Below are 22,820 nucleotides of genomic sequence, written 5' to 3'. Positions count from 1 at the left end.
AGATCATCATCGAAGTCGTGAATGGATCGAAAAAGAGTTGTGGAAAATATTATTTTTTTAAAAAAATTATATAATTTAAATTTATATATATATTTTCTGTTAATAATATGTTTTTATCTTTAAAATTTTATAGTTTTGTATATTCTAAAATTATATATATTTATCTATTATAATATAAAACTCTTGAATCGATTTTTGTGGACGTAATATATAACTATGGCGGAAATATATTTTATTTTCTCCGACATCTTTAGATAAACTAATATAAATATTTTCTAAATCGGTGAAAAAAATAAAAAGCAAAAAGTTATACGAGAATAGAATAGACAAACTTAATCGTTCTATATAAAAAGTTGAAATTCTTGTTTGGCATAATGTTGAAATTAACCGTTTATTTTGAGGTAAAATTATTAAATTTCGTTATATGAACTTCATTTGAGATGACGAATTAAAGGCATTCTAGCTCTCTTCCTCTTACGTCGCCAATGCCAATAGATTGTTGAGATCACCCACAACTTATTTGCTTCGAAAACCAGATAAGGGGAAGAAGAAGATCATTTGGATGAAGGTCTCATGACATGTTAAATATTATTTCTAGCTCTCTTCCTCCTTCATTTAAGTATATATATATTTTTTAAAAATAACTATCCTAAGTCACAATAGAATATCTATATAACTTCAATTATTCTTTTTTTAATTTAATCTTTTAATTTTGTATGATTTTCTTGTTTCTTTAATTCATCCTTTGTTTGAAGTCTATTTTGATAAAAAAAAATTAAACAATGCGCTTCTATATTATTATAAAATACATTTGTAACTTCAATTATTCTTTTTGAAAACATTTTTTTTCCCATTTAGTCTATCAGCTCTATATGATTTTTATTTATTTATTCAATTTATCATTTATTTTAAATCTATTTTGGTAAAATTTGAACCCATGTTTCTATGGTAAAACTGCCCAAATAATGATTTAGTGATTGTTTAATTCCCAAAAAAATCCAGTTTATTTATTATTTCCCGAAATGGGGTGAAATGTACAGTGCTTCAAGTGGTTCTTTGGATATCTCGGCGTTTTTAGGGTTAATTTTTCCATGATTGCTTTCTCGGCGTCTTTGGGGTTATGACACTATGGGAATGCTCGGCGTCTTCAAGCAATTGGACTGTGGGATATCTCGGCGTCTTCTGCATGCTACAAGGAATGCCAAGGTGGATCTCTCGGCGTCTTCTGCATGCTACAAGGAATGCCAATGTGGATCTCTCGGCGTCTTCACCTGTCGTCTGATGGGAATGCTCGGCGTCTTCAAGCAATTGGACTGTGGGATCTCTCGGCGTCTTCTGCATGCTACAAGGAATGCCAAGGTGGATCTCTCGGCGTCTTCACCTGTCGTCTGGCGGGAATCTCTGCATTACTCTCTGAATCGTGCATGCATTCTGGGGGCCTGAACGTCTTCATCTCTGCATGACTCTCTGCATGCATGCAGAGTTGATTTAACAGTTGAATACAATAATAATAGGAGTGCTCGGCGTCTTTAGTTAATAGGGTTACAGGGGCGTTCGATTTCCCGGCGTCTTAAGCTATACATGGAGAATATTTGGTTGCAGGTGGTCGTGAAATCTCGGCGTCTTCTTCTTCCGAGATTCGTTCTGCATGCGTCTGCATTCTTTGTGGCCGAAGCGTGAGATTCGTCTGAAGCGTGAGATTCGTCTGAAGCGTGAGACTAATAATTTACTCGAAGTCTTCAATTACTTGTTATAAAATAGGGGTGGGTATTGTATTTCATTGCATGCAGTTGGTTTTAACTTACAGAAGCAAGTGAGGGAATTTTTTTTTGCATTAGATTCAATTGAAGCTGCTGCTTGAAGTGATATTGGAGATTTTTGTTGGTTCGGTAATTTTTCGAGCTTTGGTTTAACGTCGTTCAAAAACACGTAAGTTCTTTCTCGTTTCCCATGCGAACTCTGTTTTTTTCGTGTTGAAAGAATGCTCATATATGTTAGGAGAATGATACATTTAAATTTTGTTCATGAGACCATAGTAATGTAATTTAGAGTACTAATGATAATTTAAAATTAGAAAATGTAAGTTTGATGATTAGGTATACAGAAAATTTAAATTTGAGTATTATTGTTAATTTAAATTTTCGTGTAATTTTTAGTTGTATTTTTATAATAATTATTAGAATTTTTATTTGATTTAGTGGGAAAAAAATTCCCATTATGTAATCCTGATATTTTTACCGTAATAATAATGTATTTAAGTATTATTTTTATAAAACAATTGTTAACATAATTTATATTTATTATTTATAGTTTTGTAAATAATTAATTTTCATTACATTATTAATTTAATTTATTCTAAATATCTATATTTTTACGTGTAGAGAAAATGAGCAACAAATTTTTCACGATTGTCCATTACAATGGACATATGATGGAAAATGAGGTCGGAGTTATTTTTCAGTCTGAAACACCTATAAATATGATGTTTAAAAGGGACATCACATTTGCAGAGATCAAGGAGAGGATAGAAAGAAAAATACGTGCTAAAGTTGATGGTTTGAGGTACAGATTTATGGTATGTCCCAATCCGGTCAGGTATGCTGCAGTACCACTTGAAGAAGACGATGATATTATAACTATGGTTGAATTACATGACTCAACAAATATTCCAATTATTGAGTTATTTGTTGAGTTGTGTAATATATCTAATGTGCCTGGGTCATCAATAAATGCGGTTGAAACTTCATCTCAAATGGGTTTCGAGAGTCATTTCGATAACCCAACATATAGGTCGATGAACAGCTTTGTGGCGATGTTGGAAAGCGCAAATGAAGTTGGTGGAACATCTGGAGCCGCAGAGTATGATGCTGAAAACCGCTGGGAAGAAATACTTGAAGATTCCAGTGAAGATGAAGAAACTGATGAACCTCTTTTGGCTGAGGATGATGCCATGTTCCATGGTGATGAAGCTGATATCAATATTGATGAATATTCGACATCGTATCAACCTACCCCTCACATGCAGGAGATTGATTATGAAGTAATGAGGGCACCTGAATTCCCGGAGATGCCACATTTAACTTCAGGCTATATGATTGAATCGTCCGATAACTCTGGTGAATTAGCAGTTGGGAAGCAATACAGAGGAAAAAAAGAAGCTACACTAGCGATTAAAGAGTATTGCATAAGAGGCCATGTAGATTGCAAGACTGCAGAGTCCAACCAGAAAACTTTGTACGCAAAGTGTGTTAAATATGGGCCCGAGTGTAAATGGTTGATCAGAGTGTCCAAAATGCAGAGGCAAGATGCTTGGGTCATCACAAGGTACAATGGTCCACACACATGTTTGCAAAACTCTATCGAACAAGACCACCGACTACTGGACTCTGATGTAATTTGTCAATATGTGAAGGTTTTGGTTGAACAAAATCCAAGGATCCCTTGCTCAGTGTTAGCTGCATCTATTCGAGACCAGTTCGGATACAATGTAAAATACAAACCCGTGTGGCATGCGAAGGAGAAGGCAAGGAGGTTGATATATGGCGATTGGGATACATCATACAATGAGTTACCTGATTTGTTACGAGCTATGAAACAATTCATACCTGGAACCATCGTGAAGTCTCAGACCATGCCTGCATACGACCGAGAAGATCAACTTGTTCAAGGGAAGAGAATATTCCATAGACTCTTTTGGGCATTCAAGTCTTGCATAGAAGGTTTTCTATTTTGCAAACGTATGGTCCAAATAGATGGTACGTGGTTATACGGTCAATACAGACATATATTATTGATAGCAGTTACGCAGGATGGTCAACGAAATATATTCCCAATTGCATTCGCCATCGTTGAAGGAGAGACAACAGAGGCTTGGGACTTCTTTCTCAATAATCTACGTAAGTATGTCGTCCGAGAAGAAGGAGTTTCCTTGATATCCGATCGAGGAACTGGCCTTTTGGCAGCAATTGAACGACCGAGAAGTCGTTGGACACCTCCGCACGCATATCCCGCATATTGTATCCGTCATATTGGTAAGAATTGTATTGAGAAGTTTCATAACGGCCGTATTCGTAGGGAGATAGTCAGCATGGGTAAGTTTTATTTTCAGCATTTGTACTCATTTATGTGTTTGTTTATAAATTGACTTTAACACAATATCTATTTTGAAACAGGATATGAACTACGCCAACCAAATTTTGACAAGAGATTGGAGGATTTGAAGGCCATAGATGAGCGTGTTTGGAAATGGGCGTCAAAAATCGAGCGGGAGAAGTGGTCGCAAGCATACGATTGTGGTCGGAGATACGGACACATGACTACAAACCTTGCTGAGGCCATTAATTCAGTACTAAAAGGTACACGACATCTCCCAATAGCGAGTGTGGTGAAAGAGACATACTTTAGGTTGGCTAAAGTTTGGTCTGATAAAGGGAAAGAGATCGAGTGTCTGATAAATCGAGGTAAAATCTGGGCTCCGGCGGTGGTAGAAGCAATGGAAGCAAATGAGCGTATGGCAACCTCAATGTTTGTTCATGACTTCGATCGAATTGGACATACTTTTGTTGTCATCGCATGCATACGTCGCAACGAAGGAGCAGATCGAGAATCATTTACTGTTAATTTACGACAAAGATGGTGTGATTGTGGCCGCTTTCAGGCGTGGAGATATCCGTGTGCTCATGCAGTCGCTGCATGTATGCATACTGGAATCAATTCATACACTTATGTTGATGAGTGCTTTCACCTACAGAGGATATTAAATATATACAACCATGAGTTCAGACCGATCCCAAATGAATCTTATTGGGACAATCGAGATCATGATGAATGGTTGCCAAATCCACTACTTTGTAGAAGTCCAACGGGTCGACCGGAATCTACTCGTATTCATACCAGTATGGATATACATATTAGAGAGAAAGGCCAACCGAAGAGGTGTGGATTATATAGAGGTGAAGGGCATTCAAAAAGAAATTGTCCAAACCTTCCACAGTATAGACCTCAGCAGTAATCTTATTATTTTATAAATTTTTATATTATATGCGATTCAATTACTCGAGTACATATTTAATAATAATTATTTAAATTTAATTATTTAACTTTAATGATTTAATAATAATTATTTAACTTTAATGATTTAATAATAATTACTTTAATGATTTAACTTTAATGATTTAATAATAATTACTTTAATGATTTAATTTTAATGATTTAATGATTTAACTTTAATGATTTAATAATAATTACTTTAATGATTTAATGATTTAATGATTTAATGATTTAATAATAATTACTTTAATGATTTAATTTTAATAATAATTACTTAATTTTAATGATTTAATTTTAATGATTTAATAATAATTACTTGACTTTAATTATTTATATTTACTGATATAATAATAGTAAATATATTCGATTCAATTACTTTAATTTGATACAAATAATTAAAATAAGGATTACAACTCTTGTCGGTGTCGGGGTGTTGTTGAGTAATAATGTCGAGGCCCACGTCGGTTTCGTTGTTGTCGTTGCACTTGTTCAGGAGTTTGTTCAGCATAACCAACCTGCTCATTCATCGAGGGCATAGGTTCTGGTGTTGTAAATACATGCCCACCACCACTATGCTCTCCCATCTGAGGACAAACACTCGTACTTGTGATCATAGATGTCATCTGATCAAAATCATTTGTTGCCCCAAACATAGGAGGGAACATGAGTGATTGATGAGGAACATGTTGAGGAGTGTAGGGCGTAACACCAGAATCACCAACCATTTGACTAAATGATCTTGTGTGATCAAAAGATTCTGGTGGGATATTATCCATTGTCTCTTGTTCTGCTCCACGGTGAGAAGAACTCCCACTCCCACTCCACTCCCAGTCCTTCTTGGTTTCTCGGGTTTACCGAATTTTTTGGTATACTCTATAAATTGTCGCCTTTCTCTGATCGTTGTCAAGAACGGCTTTCCATGTTCCTAAAAATAATTCAGGTAATCCGAACTCTTGAAGTCAAAGTCATCTGGTTGTATGGGAGTGAGCGTTGGCAAGTATGAACCCATGTTGTTCCAATGATTGATATGGTTAGCATGCCTCACCGACCAATCCTCACCGACCCTACCCCGCCCATCTAATCGATGGAGAGCATCATGATTCTCTGGAATGACTGGAATATGTTGGTGGAAGTCGAACTGCCTCAACACTCTATCGACAAATTGGAACTCCACAAACATGAAATGGATCAATGGTGTAACAGCACACCAATATTCACAACCCTCCCAGACATGTTGCGGTACGCATGACATAATTTCTTGATCATGGTACGACCTCCAAATAAACTATAAAATAAAATTATATAGTTATTATTTAATTAAATAATTATAAAAATCAACAAATTAATAAATAACAATATTATAATATAAACATAATAAAAATAAATTCACTTATTAATTTTATATATACCTCAACTTTGCATTTGATGTCAATCTTAAACCTAAACTCTTTCACGTTGTTGTGCGCCAACCCCGTTCTTTCTATTTTATGCCTCCATCTGTATACCAATCAAAATAAAATTTTGTAATTATTTTTCATTTACAAAATATTCTTTATTTAATTAAAGATAAAATATTTTAAATCAATAAAATTACCTTCCGGCAAGAGGAAAGTCAACTGCAGTTCGGCTAATCGGTGTTAACCATGGAATTCTGTACCACGCCCACGATTGTAATAACATCGTGCATCCACCGATTTCAGTCGTGTACGCATCATTAACAATTAATGATGCCTTGCACATCTCGCGATACAAGAATGCCAATATTGCTGATCCCCAACTATACTGACGGGTCATAAAGAAGTTCTCCAAAAACGGAAGATATTGTATATGGACAAGATTACTGGATTTATCTGGCATCAAGATTCCGCCGATCAAACGTAATATATATGCTCGAGTTGCATATATAATGTCTCGCTCACTACATTGTGGATCGAGCTTAAACTCATTTGCCAACCAGGATAATCTCAGCCGTGACCCTTTTGCTACATCTTTGTCTGGTACCTTCCCAAGGTAACGCTCACATATTGCAAACATGTCAAGATCTGTATTTCCAACCACTGCATTCCATTTGTAGGAACCCCTAGTTGTAAAGCCACATCCTCCAAAGTGATCGTACATTCACCACATGGAAGATGAAAAGTATGAGTTTCTGGTCTCCACCTTTCAATTAATGCACTTATCAAACCGGGGATCAACCGAAATTCTCTTACAAAAGCAACATCATAAAAACCCACTGTTTTCAAATTATCAACAATACGTTGATCTGGCATCTCACAGTTGATAAGTCGAGGACGAAGGACTCGTTGTTCGTCATCCTGCAATTTATTAGTCATTGTAATTAGAATTAATACACCGTTCTCAAATAAAAAAAATAAGTCGATCATATTACCAGTTCTCCCAAATTACTCGAAATGTGTCGACCATCTAGTCTCAAAAGAACATTTTCTTCGGCCATGTTTCAACAAATCTAGACAAAAAAAATTAAATATTACACTCAATTATTACATTGTTTTATTCAAATAATCAATTGCATGTTATCTACTTTAATAAAAAATAAACATCAAATATAAAATGATCCCTAATTACTATTTGCTTCTCAACATTTTCAAACTTTGCAATTTAATCACTAAATTTATAAATTCTTTCAAATTTAACCAATTAAGCATATTAATACTAAATTCAAGCATAGTATACCAACTTTTTATAATTTACTCTAATTTCTTAAATTCCTCAAATTTTGCAAAACGATCCCTAATTACTATTTGGTTCTCAACATTTTCAAAGTTAGAAATTTAATCCATAAATTTTAAATTCTTTCTAATTTAACCAATTAAGCATACTAATACTAAATTCCAGCATAGTATAGCAACTTTTAATAATTTACTCTTATTCCTTAAATTCCTTAAATTTTACAAAACGGTCCCTAAAACTTTACAATGTTCCAAAATGGTCCCAACCTTATTTCAAATTATGTAACAACATATAAATTATTATTTCAGAGTGTAACAACATATAATCACAAAATTAATAAACTTATGAAACTAAAATTATGAGATCAATATGAAACCCTAAACCTTTAAAACAAAAATCAAATGAGATCTAGGGCTTGAGTTTAAATTACCTCAGGCTATGCTTTGTGATCTTACTGCTGATCAATCTCCCTCTCAAGCTCTCACTGCTTCTGTAATTGTGAATTGCCTCAGCCCCAAACTCTCACATTGCCTCAGCCCGAGCAGTCTCTTATAAACACATTCGTAACTCATCCATGCATTATTGGGTTTATTTGTTAAGAAGACGCCGAGCTATCCAGCCTTCCATGCAAAGACGCCGAGAAATCCTTACCTAAATGTAAAGAAGACGCCGAGAAATCCAACAGTTGCATTTTCCCCACATGCAGACGTGCAGGACCCCCACATGCAGACGTGCAGCCCTGCAGGACCCAGGACCCGTGATTTCTCCTTGTAGAACTCGTGCTCTCTCCTTGCAGAACCCGTGATTTCTCACGTCCAGTCCCATGCACAGCACTGAAGACGCCGAGATTTCCTACGAAGAATCCAACTGAAGACGCCGAGAGTTCCTATGAAGAATCCAACTGAAGACGCCGAGAGATCAATCATACATGCACAGCTCCCACGCTTCCACATCTGCTGAAGACGCCGAGCTTTCCATATTTTCTATAGCAATCACCCCATTTGAGGAAATAATAATTAAAGTACATTATTTGGGGAATTAAACCTCCCCGTATACATTATTCCGGCAAAATAGCCATGTTTCTATATCACTATATTAATACCTATACAATTTCAATATTTATTCTTTTGTTAAAAAGAAAATTCTTCTTTTTGCATTTTGTCCCATCATTAATGCAAATACGCAATGTCAGACGTGTTTCGCATGACGTAACAGCCATCCCTGTCTTACGCCCCGTTTTCTTCCTTTCTTTGTTCTGATAAAATTGACCTTTTGATATTATCGCTTGATTCGTTTTCACCTTGCATAATATATATTCGTCGAAAATGAAAATACCCCATGTTATGAAATTGCACGTGTCGATTACCAATTGGCCATGATCAAATAGAAAGGGGCCACATTACCAAAACTTTCCATCTTTTTCTTCCTGACTCCGACAGTCTCAGGCGGCCCGCACACACACCCAGTCTCTGCAACAATCTGCATGCAACACCAAAAACAACAAAGGTGAAACACTTTCTTTCATGCTTGAGATTCCCTTCCGTATTTAAAGAAAATAAATCTTTAATCTTTAACCTATCCCAAGAACAAGTTTCAAGCTTTAAATTTCTTTTCTTTGGATTTTCTGATTGTTTTATCAGTCCTTTTGTTTGATTTCAGCTGCAAGATTGGTTCGGTCGGCAAATTTTGTGCAGGTGATCGAATTCATCACTTCCTTGATTCTTTCCTCTCTCTCCTAAGCTTTCTACTTCAAACTATGGCAACACGACTCCGCCGCGTCACCAACAGAAGATCGCCGCCGGCTCCGAAGCTTGGAGTTGTCGTTCTCTTCATGCTTTTGTCGGTTTGTGTGATCGGAATATATAGCCATTTCCAGAAGATATCTTATTTTCTCCGACCAGTTTGGGACAGTCCCCCAAAACCATTCACACACCTACCTCACTATTATGCCGAAAATGTCTCGACTGAACATCTTTGTGGCCTCCACGGTTGGTCCGTACGTCGGCAACCACGCCTTATCTTCGACGCCATCATCTTCAGCAATGAACTAGACATACTTGATATCAGGTGGTCATTGGAAATTTTAATTTTTATATATTTTTAGATATTTTTTTTATTAATAGTAATATATTTTCGATATCTGAAATTTATAAATTAATCTTTTTAATATAAAATTATGCAGATGGCATGAGCTCGATCCCTATGTTTCGAAATTCGTGATCTTGGAATCCAACACCACTTTCACCGGCATCCACAAACCTCTTTTCTTTGAATCGAACCGTGAAAGATTCGCCTTCGCCGAGGAGAAGATCGTCCATGGTGTATTCCCCGGCCGAATTGCAGCCCCCGGTTCGCACGATGATCCCTTCGTTCTCGAGTCGCTCCAACGCGGAGCGATGAACAGATTGCTTCACGCCGCCGGAATATCCGACGGAGACCTTCTAATAATGTCGGACACGGACGAGATCCCGAGTCCACACACACTGAAACTACTACAATGGTGTGATCAATTGCCACCAATATTGCACCTTGAGTTGAAGCATTACATGTATTCGTTCGAGTTCCCTGTGGATTACAGCAGCTGGCGAGCCACGGTCCACGTCTACAGTCCCGGGACGACTCGGTACCGCCACTCGCGGCAGTCGGACGTGATATTATCCGATGCGGGATGGCACTGTAGCTTTTGTTTTCGAAACCTGGAAGAATTTACGTTCAAGATGACTGGTTATAGCCATTCAGACAGAGTGAAAAGGAAAAATTTTCTGATCAAATCAAGAATACAGAGAATCATTTGCAGGGGAGATGATCTTTTCAATATGTTTCCCGAAGCGTATTCGTTCAAGGAGATGATTAAAAAGATAGGTCCCATTGAGCGTTCGGTTTCAGCAGTTCATCTTCCTTCTTATTTGATACAATATGCACATAGGTTTAGGTTTCTTCTTCCTGGGGGATGCATGAGAAACAACGATTCACCAAGCACAATTTCTTAACTCTAAAAATGGGAAAATCCCAGAAAAAAACACTATACGTGAACATTGTTGAATATTGATTTTGTTTACTTTTGTAAATGGTCAAAAGTTTTCAAATATAATGACTACTTTGAGAGGAATTTCACATTCTGACATGATGATTTAATTTTAAAAAATTTAAAAATTAAAAATATTACAACAGTTAAAAAATAATATTTTTTAGAATTCGTCTAGCTAAAATGATAAAAGTTAATAAAGTTAAATAAAAAATTTGACATTTTTTTTGGACCGTCCATTTTATACATGAGAGAAAATAAACAAAGTACACAAAATGTGACGGAGATGGGAGAAAGTAGTTTTATTAACGCACTAACCTCCTAAAGGAAATTGGAAATTAGTGGCCAACAAAGGTTAATGTGCAGCGGCCAGCGGCTGCTACTGCTGGGCAACTTCCTCATGTATCCCATACTTCCCATCATATTCTATATTTTATTATAACAAATGTTTTAGAGAAAATACTTATTAATCCATTTAGTAATTTTAGGGAATAAGGAGAGTGTTATTTTTCTTCGAAATCATAAGTTCGAGCAAATACATTTACATATTATGCATGTGTTATTAATATTTATAAAAAAATTATGATCATATACTACATTATAACCATCCTAAACCATTTAAAGTAATCTCTTATTGCAATAGTATATATAGTTATGTATTATCATAAGGATTAACATTGTGATTGTTTATATCCTATTTTAATTTTGTAGTTAAAAATTTAAATTGCATCGTACAATTAAAAGTATATAATTGGTATCCTAATTATACATTATTTTGTTGAGTCTTCGACTATTAAAAATTACAAAATGATTTTTTGATTATAGGGCGTTCCTTTATTGAGTCCCTAAACTATTGAAAGTTGCAAATAGTCACCTAATCATACATATATTTCAAACTCATCATTTTCGTTAAAAAATTGACGACCATCTGAATTGGATGTTAACCTGCTCACTTAGATATGCTAAAATTTGATCCCCATAAATATTTGAGTTGTAACTTTCAGATTGGTCTTCGTTTACATTATGTCGTTGAGCTGGTGCTTGAAACATTATGTCATCGAATTATTGCTTAAAAGCAACAGTGGTTCCAATAAACATCATTAAAATATTATTTTATCATATCTCAGTTAGCATGATAACTTTCAGCCCAGATGACCGTTAATTTTTTAACGGATAAGGACGAGTTTGGAATATACAAATAGTTGAGTGACCATTTGTAACTTCTAATAATTAGAAGGCTCAATAAAATAATTCCATATAATTAAGAGATCATTTTATAACTTATAATAATTATGAAATCAATAAAATAATCCCCATCTCTAAATCATTTTATTTATGAAACTTTGATAAATGCAAAGACCTTAAAAGAATACCAAATTAAAGGACGGCAGCCCCCTCCTGCCGCCCCTACAATAGTAGAGGTTCGATGAAGGGAATGAGATGTTTGGTGCGGCTGCATTGGGCATGTCTAAGGTACGGAAGTTTTAATATACAACTATGGAAATAAGATATCGGAAATATTATTATTTTAAATTTTTTTGGGTAAAATTTTATTTAAAATATTATTTTTTCTATCAGAAATGTTAATATTAGACGCTACCTGAAATATTTAACATTTCCGATAAAACAATACCTAAAACATTATTTTTTCTTCAGGAACTATTAAATATTGGGCACAACCTAAAATGTTATTTTTTATACTTAAAATTAGATAGCGAAATTAACATTTTCGGTAAGAAAATAATATTTTAGGTAACACTTTACCGGAAATATTAAAAAATATTAAAAAATACCTTTTATTAACCGTATATTAAGATAATCTAACAACAGAATTAACCACTGCATTGACAACGATGTTGGGTGATAATGGTGTTTGATGGAAATGATGCGGCGGTGTGAAAAATAAGGTGACATAATAAGATTTAAATTCAAATATTATGAATTCATTTACTGATTATAATAATAAAAGAAAATATTGTTATGTCTAGAGATTAGGAGTTCGAACGAATGTTTCTGTAGAGTATATGTTATTAAAAATATTATGAATAGATATTACTTTATAATTATTCGATACTATTAAAAAAATTGAATGTCATGGATAGAACAAGTTAAATTCAAAAGATTATTTTTATAATATTGATATCGGTTTAATTATTATTTGGTCTATTTCATTTCATATAGACTTTTGATAAAGATGAATATAAATTTAAGAAATTATATTAAAAATTTAAAATGTACAAGTTATAAAATTTTAAAGGTACAAAATTAAATCACCCATAAAAAATACAAGAAAAATTTAAATTATAGGAAGATTTAAAAATTTTAGGAATACAACTACACTCTTCTCTTAGGTTTATCCAAGACTCTTTACCTAGTAAAAAAACATAATGCTAAAATGAATCCCCAATATTTATCAAAATTATCATTTTGGCTCATATTAGTTTTTGGAGTATTTTGTCCACAATATTTCATTTTAGGACAAAAAAAACCTCTAACGTTTGATTGAATAGTCATATTACTCTTATTCTTTTTTTATGGAGCATTTTAGCAATCATCGATTCATTTTAGTGTAAAAACTCTATTTTAGAGTGTTAACCAATTGTTAACTAACAATTTTTATCAATAGAGGGGTTTTTTTGTCCTAAAATGAAATGTTGAGTCAAAATATTTCAAAAACAAAAAAAGGTCCAAAATGGTCATTTTGGTAAACGTTGGATACTAATATTGTAGACACTCATTTTCGCCCGGAGTTATTGTGTTTTTTTATTATAGTTTGTAAAAATGTTTTTGACAAAATATAATATATAATTTTCAGAAAATGATTTTCAAAAATTTATATATTATATAGTTTTTGAAAATATTTTTAAAATATATATAATATATAGTTTTGAAAACATTTTGAAAACGTTTATATATTATATAGTTTTTAAAACATTTTGAAAACATATATAGTATATAGTTTTAAAAACATTTTTTGTGAAATTATATAATATATAGTTTTAAAAACATTTTTTTGAAAACTTATATAATATTTTTAAAACGTTTTGAAAACTATGTAATATATAGTTTTGGAAACTTTTTTTTTTAAGTATAATATATAGTTTTCTAAAACATATTTTTGAAATATATATATTATATAGTTTATATCATATTATTTATTTTATTTTATTTTATTTTATTAATTTAATTTCATATATTTTTTCTCCAGGTCCAAAAACGGGTCCATAAACGGGTCCAAATCCAGTCAGACGGGCTTGATCCAGCCCAGAGGTCAAATTAGGGTTCCAGTATATGTCATAGCGCCACACAACAGGGGACCGTTGGATCAACAAAGAGATCAACGGCCAACATAGCAAGAGAATCAGGGTTTGTTTAATCCACAAAGAGCTATCAGCCGCGGCCGATCTTGGACCGTTGGATCTGACCCAATCCAACGGTCAAGATCAAATCAAGGTTACCAGAAGCCTGAACGCCACCACACACTGGTCACCGAGATTTCCGGCCGAGGGGATCGGGACTGACCCATCTCGAAATCCCCGGCCAACCAACCACGATCCCGAGATCGTCGGGACTCCCAACGGCCGGTGGGGGTTATAAAAACCCACGACCAACACAATACAGAGGGGGTTATCGGGAACCAAACAAAACCCACAGAGAGCATCGTCGAGAATTAAACAACCACAAACAAACAACGAGAGTGAGACCATCAACAAGGTCAAAGCAACCAACCACGAAAATCAATTAAAGCCAACAGTACATCAGAGTCACAAAAACCAGAAACCAGAAGACATCAAAAACCCATCAAACCACAACTACCAAATACATCCAAGATACAAAGCAAAATATATCAAAGAAGGATCGAAACCCTTGGCGCGAGGAAAAGCACCACGTGAGGAACGAAAAACGTCGGGATACGAAGGGTTTTAAGGGTAAAAATCGAATCTTTACGCCTAGATCTACGCCGGTAGGGGCATATTTTGTGTTTTTGAGTCACAGATTTAGGTTTACGGGGTGGATAGGAGTATTTTGAGGGGCTTTGGTTTTTTCGGCCGCCGCTCGCGGCGGCCGTCGACGGTCGTGGATAGCGTCGGCAGGTGGTCGGAATCGCCAAGGGAGAGGGGTTCAGAGCCTTCTCTCGTTTGAGAGAGATGAATCTGTAAGGAAATGTTGAAAATGAGCTGAGAAAAGGTGTGTTTGGGCATTTATATATGAGGGACCAGTGTGCAAATAAAGGATTCTTAAATCCTCTCCGCAGTCCCTATCATTTTTGAGTCGCAGTTCAATTTGGTCACTACCTGTAAAATTGCCTCCATATTTCTGATTTAATCAATTTGGTCCCTATTTATATTTTTTTATATTCTGTGAATTGGTCCCCTAACTTTTTATTTGTTCTTTTGCAGTTCATTTTCTAATTCATTAAGCTCAATTTGTTCCAATTTGATCCTAAGTTTTATCTTTATTTTTTTATTTTACTTTTAAATATTTTTTAAACTTAACCTTTTATTATTTTTTTATTATTTCTTTCTTTCATTATTATTTTTTATTTTTTTATATATTTTATTCATTTTTTGTTTATTAGCATTTTGTTTTCGCTTTTTATCTAACATATTTTGTTTCAGTCGTGATTTCAGCCGATCAAATGGTAAGTAATTCGGATCGAATAATTTTAATTTTAATTTAAATTCTAATTTTCGCAATTAAAGACAACCGATAAATTAATTGGTACCGAAAGGGCGGTTCAAGGGTGCTAATCCTTCCTTGACCGTAATCGACTCCCGAACCCGACATGTTTTTGGTACAACGCAGATCAGGTAAAATGGTGTCCGACCCACCAAAATTCGCTCTAAATTGGTCGGTGGCGACTCCCAATCCACATTTTCCAAGTCGAAGCCCAATTCCGGGGCCCAACCGAAAGACGGTTCCGACAAATATTAACATGGGTAAACTATATGGATGATCCCTCGTGTTTTTTGTCTGATCGATTTTAGTTATTAGTTTAAAAAAAGTGGGTTTAATCCCTTACGTTATCGATCGGTTTGATTTTAATCTATCTAACGTTAAATTTCGTTAACTCCTTAACAAAAGTGTTACATGATAATTAAAAATTAAAAAAAATCCACGTGTTGTGTGTCTTCTTATTCTTATTCTTCTTCTCCTCATACTCCTCCCATTAAAGCGTTATCCCATTATTTGTTTTCTACTTGTAGTTGCAAAAAATCCACCCTTTCAAGTTCTCCACCGTCTTCCTTAGCCCTACCCCTAACTCCCACTCTAGGATCATCAGTATAGTTTATCCACTCTCTTCCACCTTATGCGAAACCTTTGTACCACTTTTTCTTCTTTTCTTTTCACGATAGATCGTGTCTATGATTTTCATATCCGTATCCATAATCGGTGACCAAAATTGGTTAAATCACACATCCATTTATTGGGTCGAGAGGTTAAAACAAACAGACGGAAATCACTTTTTCTTTGAATTGATGGCCAAAATAAATAAGACAAAAATATAAGATACCATCCGTATAGTTTACCCTATTAACATTATGCGTTAAAAATTAAAATAAATAAAAGAAGTACTGGTTTCAACCTGTTTATGTCAGTGGAACCCACACCAGATTTATGAATAGGAGCGTCTCATATTTCAAAATTTTATCAATTAAATCCTTGTTTTAATTTCATAAACCGGTCGGGTTGGGATGAAATTAATAGACATGCTCCACCCGCTTTTATTTTTTCTGACAAAAATTGTATACCTTTTTTATACTTTTGCCCCCTTATTTTCCTTTTATTTCATTTCAATCCAATTTGATCGCCTTCTGTCACATCTGCAAAAGGCGCATCCTACACAACGTGCCTTATATCACACCATCAGAAGGCATTTATTGCAGAAGGAGTCTTTGCTTAAGTGGCATAAAAGTCTTTTACTTCAGAAATTAATCGTTTTTGAGTGTTAGAATGGACTTAAGACTTATTCCCTTCGATGAACCCAAAACCAAATTCCTACTTAATCTTTTGGTAAATGGATCAATTAGGTTCATTTTTTTACCTTACGAATTCCAAACATAGTACTTTTTTTTCCTTATTAAGTACCTCATAAAATCATATATAACGTTTAGTTTTGATTTTATTTCGATCACCGTCGTTAAAAAATTAACGTGATATTGACGTGTCACCATAAGATAGTGACATGTCATCGTTGAAAAAAAATGTATGTTAATATTTTAACGATGAGTGACAAAAACGTAACATTAGGTACGATTTAAAAAAATAGTTGTGTGATTAAAATGAAACAAAAATGATAATTGAAGTACTAAACATGTAGTTTATCCTAATATTTATAATATGAATTCTGTAAATGTTGATGTTCAAAGAGAGAAATGTCGATGTTGATTAATCCCCTTTAATTTAGACAATGAATTATAAATATTGATGACGTAAGGTCTAAACATGACTAGGGTTTTGAGAATAAATGTGTGCCCTGATGCTCGGGAGATGAGAGTTTTGAAGAATGGACTTATCAGATACCTTATAAGTTTATAGGCCCAAGTACTTATCAATCGAACTTTTCATTCTTACAACATATCATATCTTGTCGCGCTCTGATCACGATATGTCTGCATATTTCATTTTTGTTTGTTTCCTTTTTCTTTCCATTCTCCTTTTAGTTTTTCTTTTCACCTTTCAAATCTCTAACACTTTCCTCCTTTGTATAAATACTTCAACCAGAAGCATCACCAAAGAAGAAAAGAGAGACACACATTAAAAAAAAAGAACTAAAAGAGAAAGCAGTGAGACGACCGCTCTTTTCCATTCGCTTTCTCCGAAGAAATTCTCCCGATCTGTGAAATTAAATCTGGTAATTTTTGTTATAATTTCTATATTTATATTAATTTTTTGGATGATTATTTTAAGTTGGTGGATTTCTTGAGCTGAGACCCTTATTTCTAAAGGGTTTTGGGTTTTTTTTAAGTATAATTGATCTATGAGAAGCTCAGATCTCTTTGTTTTTTTTTCTCTTTTTTTTTGTTTTTTTACAGAATTACGATCATGTTCTCGATTAGCAGAGAACTCGTGTTCCTTATACTTCAATTCCTTGATGAAGAGAAATTTAAAGACACTGTTCACAAGTATGCTTTGATGATTGCAGTTTTTTTCGTCTATTTTTAAATAAATATATGAATGCGTTGAAATTTTATTTGTGTTTTTTTTTTGTATTTGTTGGTTAATGAATTTGAATTTAATAGATTGGAGCAAGAGTCAGGGTTTTTCTTCAATTTGATATATTTTGAGGACATGGCGACAAATGGGGAGTGGGATGAGGTAGAGAACTACTTCTCGGGTTTTACAAAGGTCGATGATAACAGATATTCCATGAAGATATTTTTCGAGATTCGGAAACAGAAATACCTTGAAGCTCTTGGCAAGTCGGTGTTTTTTTTCCTTCTCGTTAAGCTTAAGAGTGTCGTCTATAACTGTTGTTTAGTTTGTTTATTGGCATTTTTGTAAGTTTGCGAGTGAATTTAGTTACAGAAAAAGGGGAAGTGTTGTAAGTTCATTTGTATTTTTACTGAAAATAAACGCAGGCGAGATCGTGGTAAAGCTGTGGAGATTTTAGTTAAAGACTTGAAAGTGTTTTCAGCATTTAATGAGGAACTTTTTAAGGAAATTACACATCTGCTGACGTTGGACAACTTTAGGTATGGATGAAATATTGATGCTCGGTTTATTTTTTGTCCACTGTGGCATCACTTTCGCATCTTTGTGTCTATACTTCATTAGTTCATGCAATTTTATGGCTTATGTTAAAATGCAGAGAAAATGAACAGCTATCTAAATATGGGGATACCAAATCTGCTATAGGTATAATGCTTGCAGAATTAAAGAAGTTAATAGAGGCTAACCCTCTTTTCCGCGATAAGCTTCAGTTTCCTTCCTTGAAGAATTCAAGACTGCAGACACTAATAAATCAAAGGTCATATTATTCCTTTTTTTATTCTAAACTTAATTAATTCCTTCTTTGAGCTTCTTAACAGTTTCTGTTATTATAATGCAGTTTGAATTGGCAGCATCAGCTTTGTAAGAATCCAAGGTCTAATCCGGACATAAAAACACTGTTTGTAGACCACAGTTGTGGACAACCAAATGGTGCACGAGCTCCATCCCCTGTTACTAATCCTTTAATGAGTGCCATTCCGAAGGCGGGTTTTTTCCTCCCCTGGGTGCTCATGGTGTAAGTTTGTAGAAGTCCTAAGTAACTAAGTTGTTTCTGGATTGTGCATTTCTTTTGACATCTTATGCATATATGCACAGCCTTTTCAGCCCACACCTTCTGCTCTTCCTATCTCTCTTGCTGGATGGATGGCTAACCCAGCTCCTATGCCTCACCCTACAGCTTCTGCAGGACCAATTGGACTAGCTGCACCTAATAATGCAGGTAGTTATTTAGAGAACCTGTCCATTGTGTTCAAACTTCAAGTTGCTTCTTCTTTACCAAGTTCTAATCATATCATGCTGGTGTGAATATGCATGTTGTAAAGCTTCATTTGCATGTTAGAATTACTTGTGTTGCCTCTGACAAGATACATAATGCATAAACCTGTTAGGAAAAGGCATATTTGTTGCTAATGTGTTATTAAGATGTAAGACCATGATACATTGAGAAGTCACCAGAACATAGAGATTTTAGGATATCGGACAGTTTTTCCTGGTGAAATGCATATCTTGATGGATACTTCATATACCTTCTATATTTGTTTTTCATGCTAGCTGCAATCTTAAAATGCCCTAGAACTCCTCCAACCAATAACCCTGCTCTGGACTACCAGTCAGCAGATTCTGAACATGTTTTGAAGAGACCAAGGCCCTTTGGAATGCCAGATGAGGTATGTCAAGCTAATCATATCATATGTGATTGTTTATAATATAGATTTACCTCCTGAATAGCCAGTGTGACATATACATATCTATTGTTGTATGCCGAAGTATGACTATGAGATGTATGTGATGCATTTGTATCGAGTTTAGATGATATTAATTAATTCATGTGAAGAATGTGATTTAAATAAAAAATTTAGTCCTTTTGAAATTTATTTGCATATTATGGCTTTTCTGGTTATAATAATTAGCGATTGAAATTTTGTTGCTCCTCTAGTTCTCTCAAGATGGGTAATCAAATAAAGAGATTTTCTCCTAACTTTTAAACCTCATCATGTTTTCCCTTATTGTTGAAAGAAAGAAAATGGTACTTTACAGTTTATGTAGTTTTGATGGTATTTTTTGAGTCTTAGCTGTCTTGTTGGAGGTCTGCTTCATCTTGTAGCATTGCAGCATCCTTCTAGTTTTTGTTGAAACTGTATATTATAAATTATTGGTACCTAATAAGCAATGCTTCACCACCAGGTCAATAATTTGCCTATAAATATTTTTCCGGTTCCATATGCCTGCCAGAGCCATGGTCAAAGTTCTTATTCTCCTGATGACTTGCCTAAGACTGTTGTTATGACTTTAAGTCAGGGGTCTACAGTCAAAAGCATGGATTTCCATCCGGTGCAACAAATTCTACTTGGTGAGAAAAGAACAAAAATTTGCATGCCTGCTCAGAATCATTTTCTGTAAATTATATTATCATAAGCTGGTTTTTCTTCCCTTGGTTGTTGTGTTCTAATTTTTTGTGTGTTTTCTTTTTCCATGTTTGGTTTTATAATCAGTGGGGAGAAACATTGGTGATATCATGGTGTGGGAAGTAGGTAGTGGTGAAAAGATAGCTCATAAAACTTTCAAGGTCTGGGACCTTTCAGCATTTTCAATGCCTCTGCAGGTTTGGATATCTTTTGCCACTAACAAGATTTATTGAACTTGAAGTAGTCACAAATGTAAACCTTCTGATTCTCAATCAGGCATCTCTGGCAAATGATTATACTGTGGCAGTCAACCGTGTTGTGTGGAGCCCTGATGGAGCTCTTTTTGGTAATGCCTGGGGCTGTTGCAATTGAATTTCTGATAGTCTGCCACTATGAAAAGGAAGTAAATTCATCTACTTAAACACTAGATTTAAAGTTTTCTCCCTATTTTCAGGTGTTGCTTATTCCAAGCATATTGTGCACATATACTCTTACCATGGTGGCGATGATCTACGTAATCACCTAGAGGTTTGTGTGACTAGTCAATGCAGTTATGTCCAGCAAGGGATTTTTAAGCTGATATCTTCCTTCCTTTCTCCTAATACAGTCATTGAATTCTTTTCTATTTTAGATTGAGGCTCATGTTGGGAGTGTCAATGATCTTGCATTCTCTTATCCAAACAAACAGTTGAGCATTGTCACTTGTGGCGAGGACAGGGTTATTAAGGTTGCTGTTCATCTCATTTCTTTTATCTTACTGCATCTGTTTGAATTCATTACTAACAGTTTAATCTTTGTAGGTTTGGGATGCTAATACTGGGGCTAAGCAGTATACTTTTGAAGGTCATGAAGCAGCTGTCTATTCTATATGCCCTCATCACAAGGAAAATATTCAGGTAACAGACAAGAGCATGGAGATTGGCACTCATTTGTCCCTTTGTTTTGATTTCTCTTCCATTTCAACAGAGTAAAAAGGGGTTATATTAATTATTTTCCTCTTAGATACAAAAATGAGCCAATATCACTCTCAAAAAACTAAGTTCTAAAGTTTTGGCCTGTCTTTTCATAGATCTTAACAGATGAAATGTATAACATAGAATAATTATACAGTTGATGTTAAACAACAACCATTGGATGCTTGAGTTATATTCAATCCGAGTCATTTTTAGCCTTGGTGATTATTATTATTTTTGCTTGTTTAATTTACAGTGTTCTGGAGTACTTTGTGTGCAGATTTGATTTTGGCTCCTAGCATGGTATCTGCTTTGTAAATTAAGCTAGTTTTACCCTCAATTATCACCTCCTGCTTAAATCTTTTTAAATAATGTACCTGAGTTGAAAGATATTTGAAAGTGTATATATTCTATGAAAACCAGAATTTGTGAAAAGATTTCGAACTTTGGGATATTCTGTCATAGAACAATCAGATTTGGGATTTAGTGCACTTTTTCTTTCAACCATAGAGTCCACAACTCCTTTCTAAAGACTCTTCATAAGAATCTCTGTTTCTCTTTTGGTGAATGCTAGTATTTTTTAATTTCACATTCTAATTATTAGCAGTTGATATCTATAAGTTTCTTATTATTGTAATGCTTAAAGATTTCCATCTTCTTCTTTCTTATTCTCCCTTCTCAGTTCATTTTCTCAACAGCAACTGATGGGAAAATAAAGGCATGGTTGTATGATAATATGGGTTCAAGAGTTGACTATAATGCACCAGGCCAGTCCTCGACAGCAATGGCATACAGTGCAGATGGAACAAGGTTCTTATTGTCATATGTCTACTCTCTGACTTTGGTCTTCCTTATTTTGAAGTTGTTCTTATTTATCTTTCTATTCATTATTGGTATTACTTACCTTTTCAATTTATTGGCTACTGAAGACACTCAAATTCGTCCACCCATATTACGCTATATATATATATTATCATATTATAATACATATAATTGTTTGTTGATTTATTTGGGTACAGGTCCAATAAAAGACAATTTACAAGCCATTTGCAGCAACCCGGGCCCAGTGAAGCAGCCCAGTCTCGACCCAGTAGACCAACGACCCACACCAAATCAGCTAGGGTTTTGAAACCCTAGCTTTTCATCCCATTCCAGCGCCGCTTTGGCCGGTCAACGCTACAACTGTCCCCGAAGTCCCCACGCCTCCAACTTCCCGATTCCTCCGGCGCAAGGAAAGCATACGAAGCCAACCACCAACAACAAGCAAGGCAACGTGTTAGTTTAGGACTTCAACAACCAAACCGAGTTTTACTCGGATTAAAACTCTAAAGTAGGCTTGTATAAATACATGTAACTAGAACACTCACATGGGATCTTTTTTTTACACTGGACGAACACACGAGATCATCACGACAGACCGCACATACAAACATTACGAGGGTTCATTAGTGAAATACAAGCAAAGTAACTTCAGAGATCGAC

The 22,820-nt window shown here is 34.7% G+C and overlaps 1 protein-coding gene and 1 pseudogene across 1 annotated transcript; both read left to right on the top strand.

Annotated features, from left to right (window-relative positions):
- LOC120176897 overlaps positions 1 to 22,820 on the top strand; it is a 50,193-nt pseudogene that overhangs the window by 3,654 nt on the left and 23,719 nt on the right.
- On the top strand, positions 9,497 to 10,730 carry LOC120176902 (beta-1,4-mannosyl-glycoprotein 4-beta-N-acetylglucosaminyltransferase). The gene is made up of 2 exons (XM_039183194.1): positions 9,497 to 9,807; positions 9,923 to 10,730. Exons 1-2 carry the CDS (start codon positions 9,497 to 9,499, stop codon positions 10,728 to 10,730), a joined length of 1,119 nt encoding a protein of 372 aa, XP_039039125.1.

This window comes from Hibiscus syriacus, unplaced genomic scaffold (assembly GCF_006381635.1).
Source record: "Hibiscus syriacus cultivar Baekdansim isolate YM2019G1 unplaced genomic scaffold, ASM638163v2 tig00112260_pilon, whole genome shotgun sequence".
Lineage (NCBI taxonomy): Eukaryota > Viridiplantae > Streptophyta > Magnoliopsida > Malvales > Malvaceae > Hibiscus > Hibiscus syriacus.
Note: the sequence above shows the minus strand (reverse complement) of the source record. Positions and strands in the feature narration are given on the sequence as shown.

Bases quoted from the DNA above. Each gene is read 5' to 3' on its own strand.
- LOC120176902 (XM_039183194.1), top strand. From the start codon at position 9,497: ATGGCAACACGACTCCGCCGCGTCACCAACAGAAGATCGCCGCCGGCT. The intron at 9,808-9,922 runs GTGGTCATTGGA...AAAATTATGCAG, and splicing joins CTAGACATACTTGATATCAG to ATGGCATGAGCTCGATCCCT.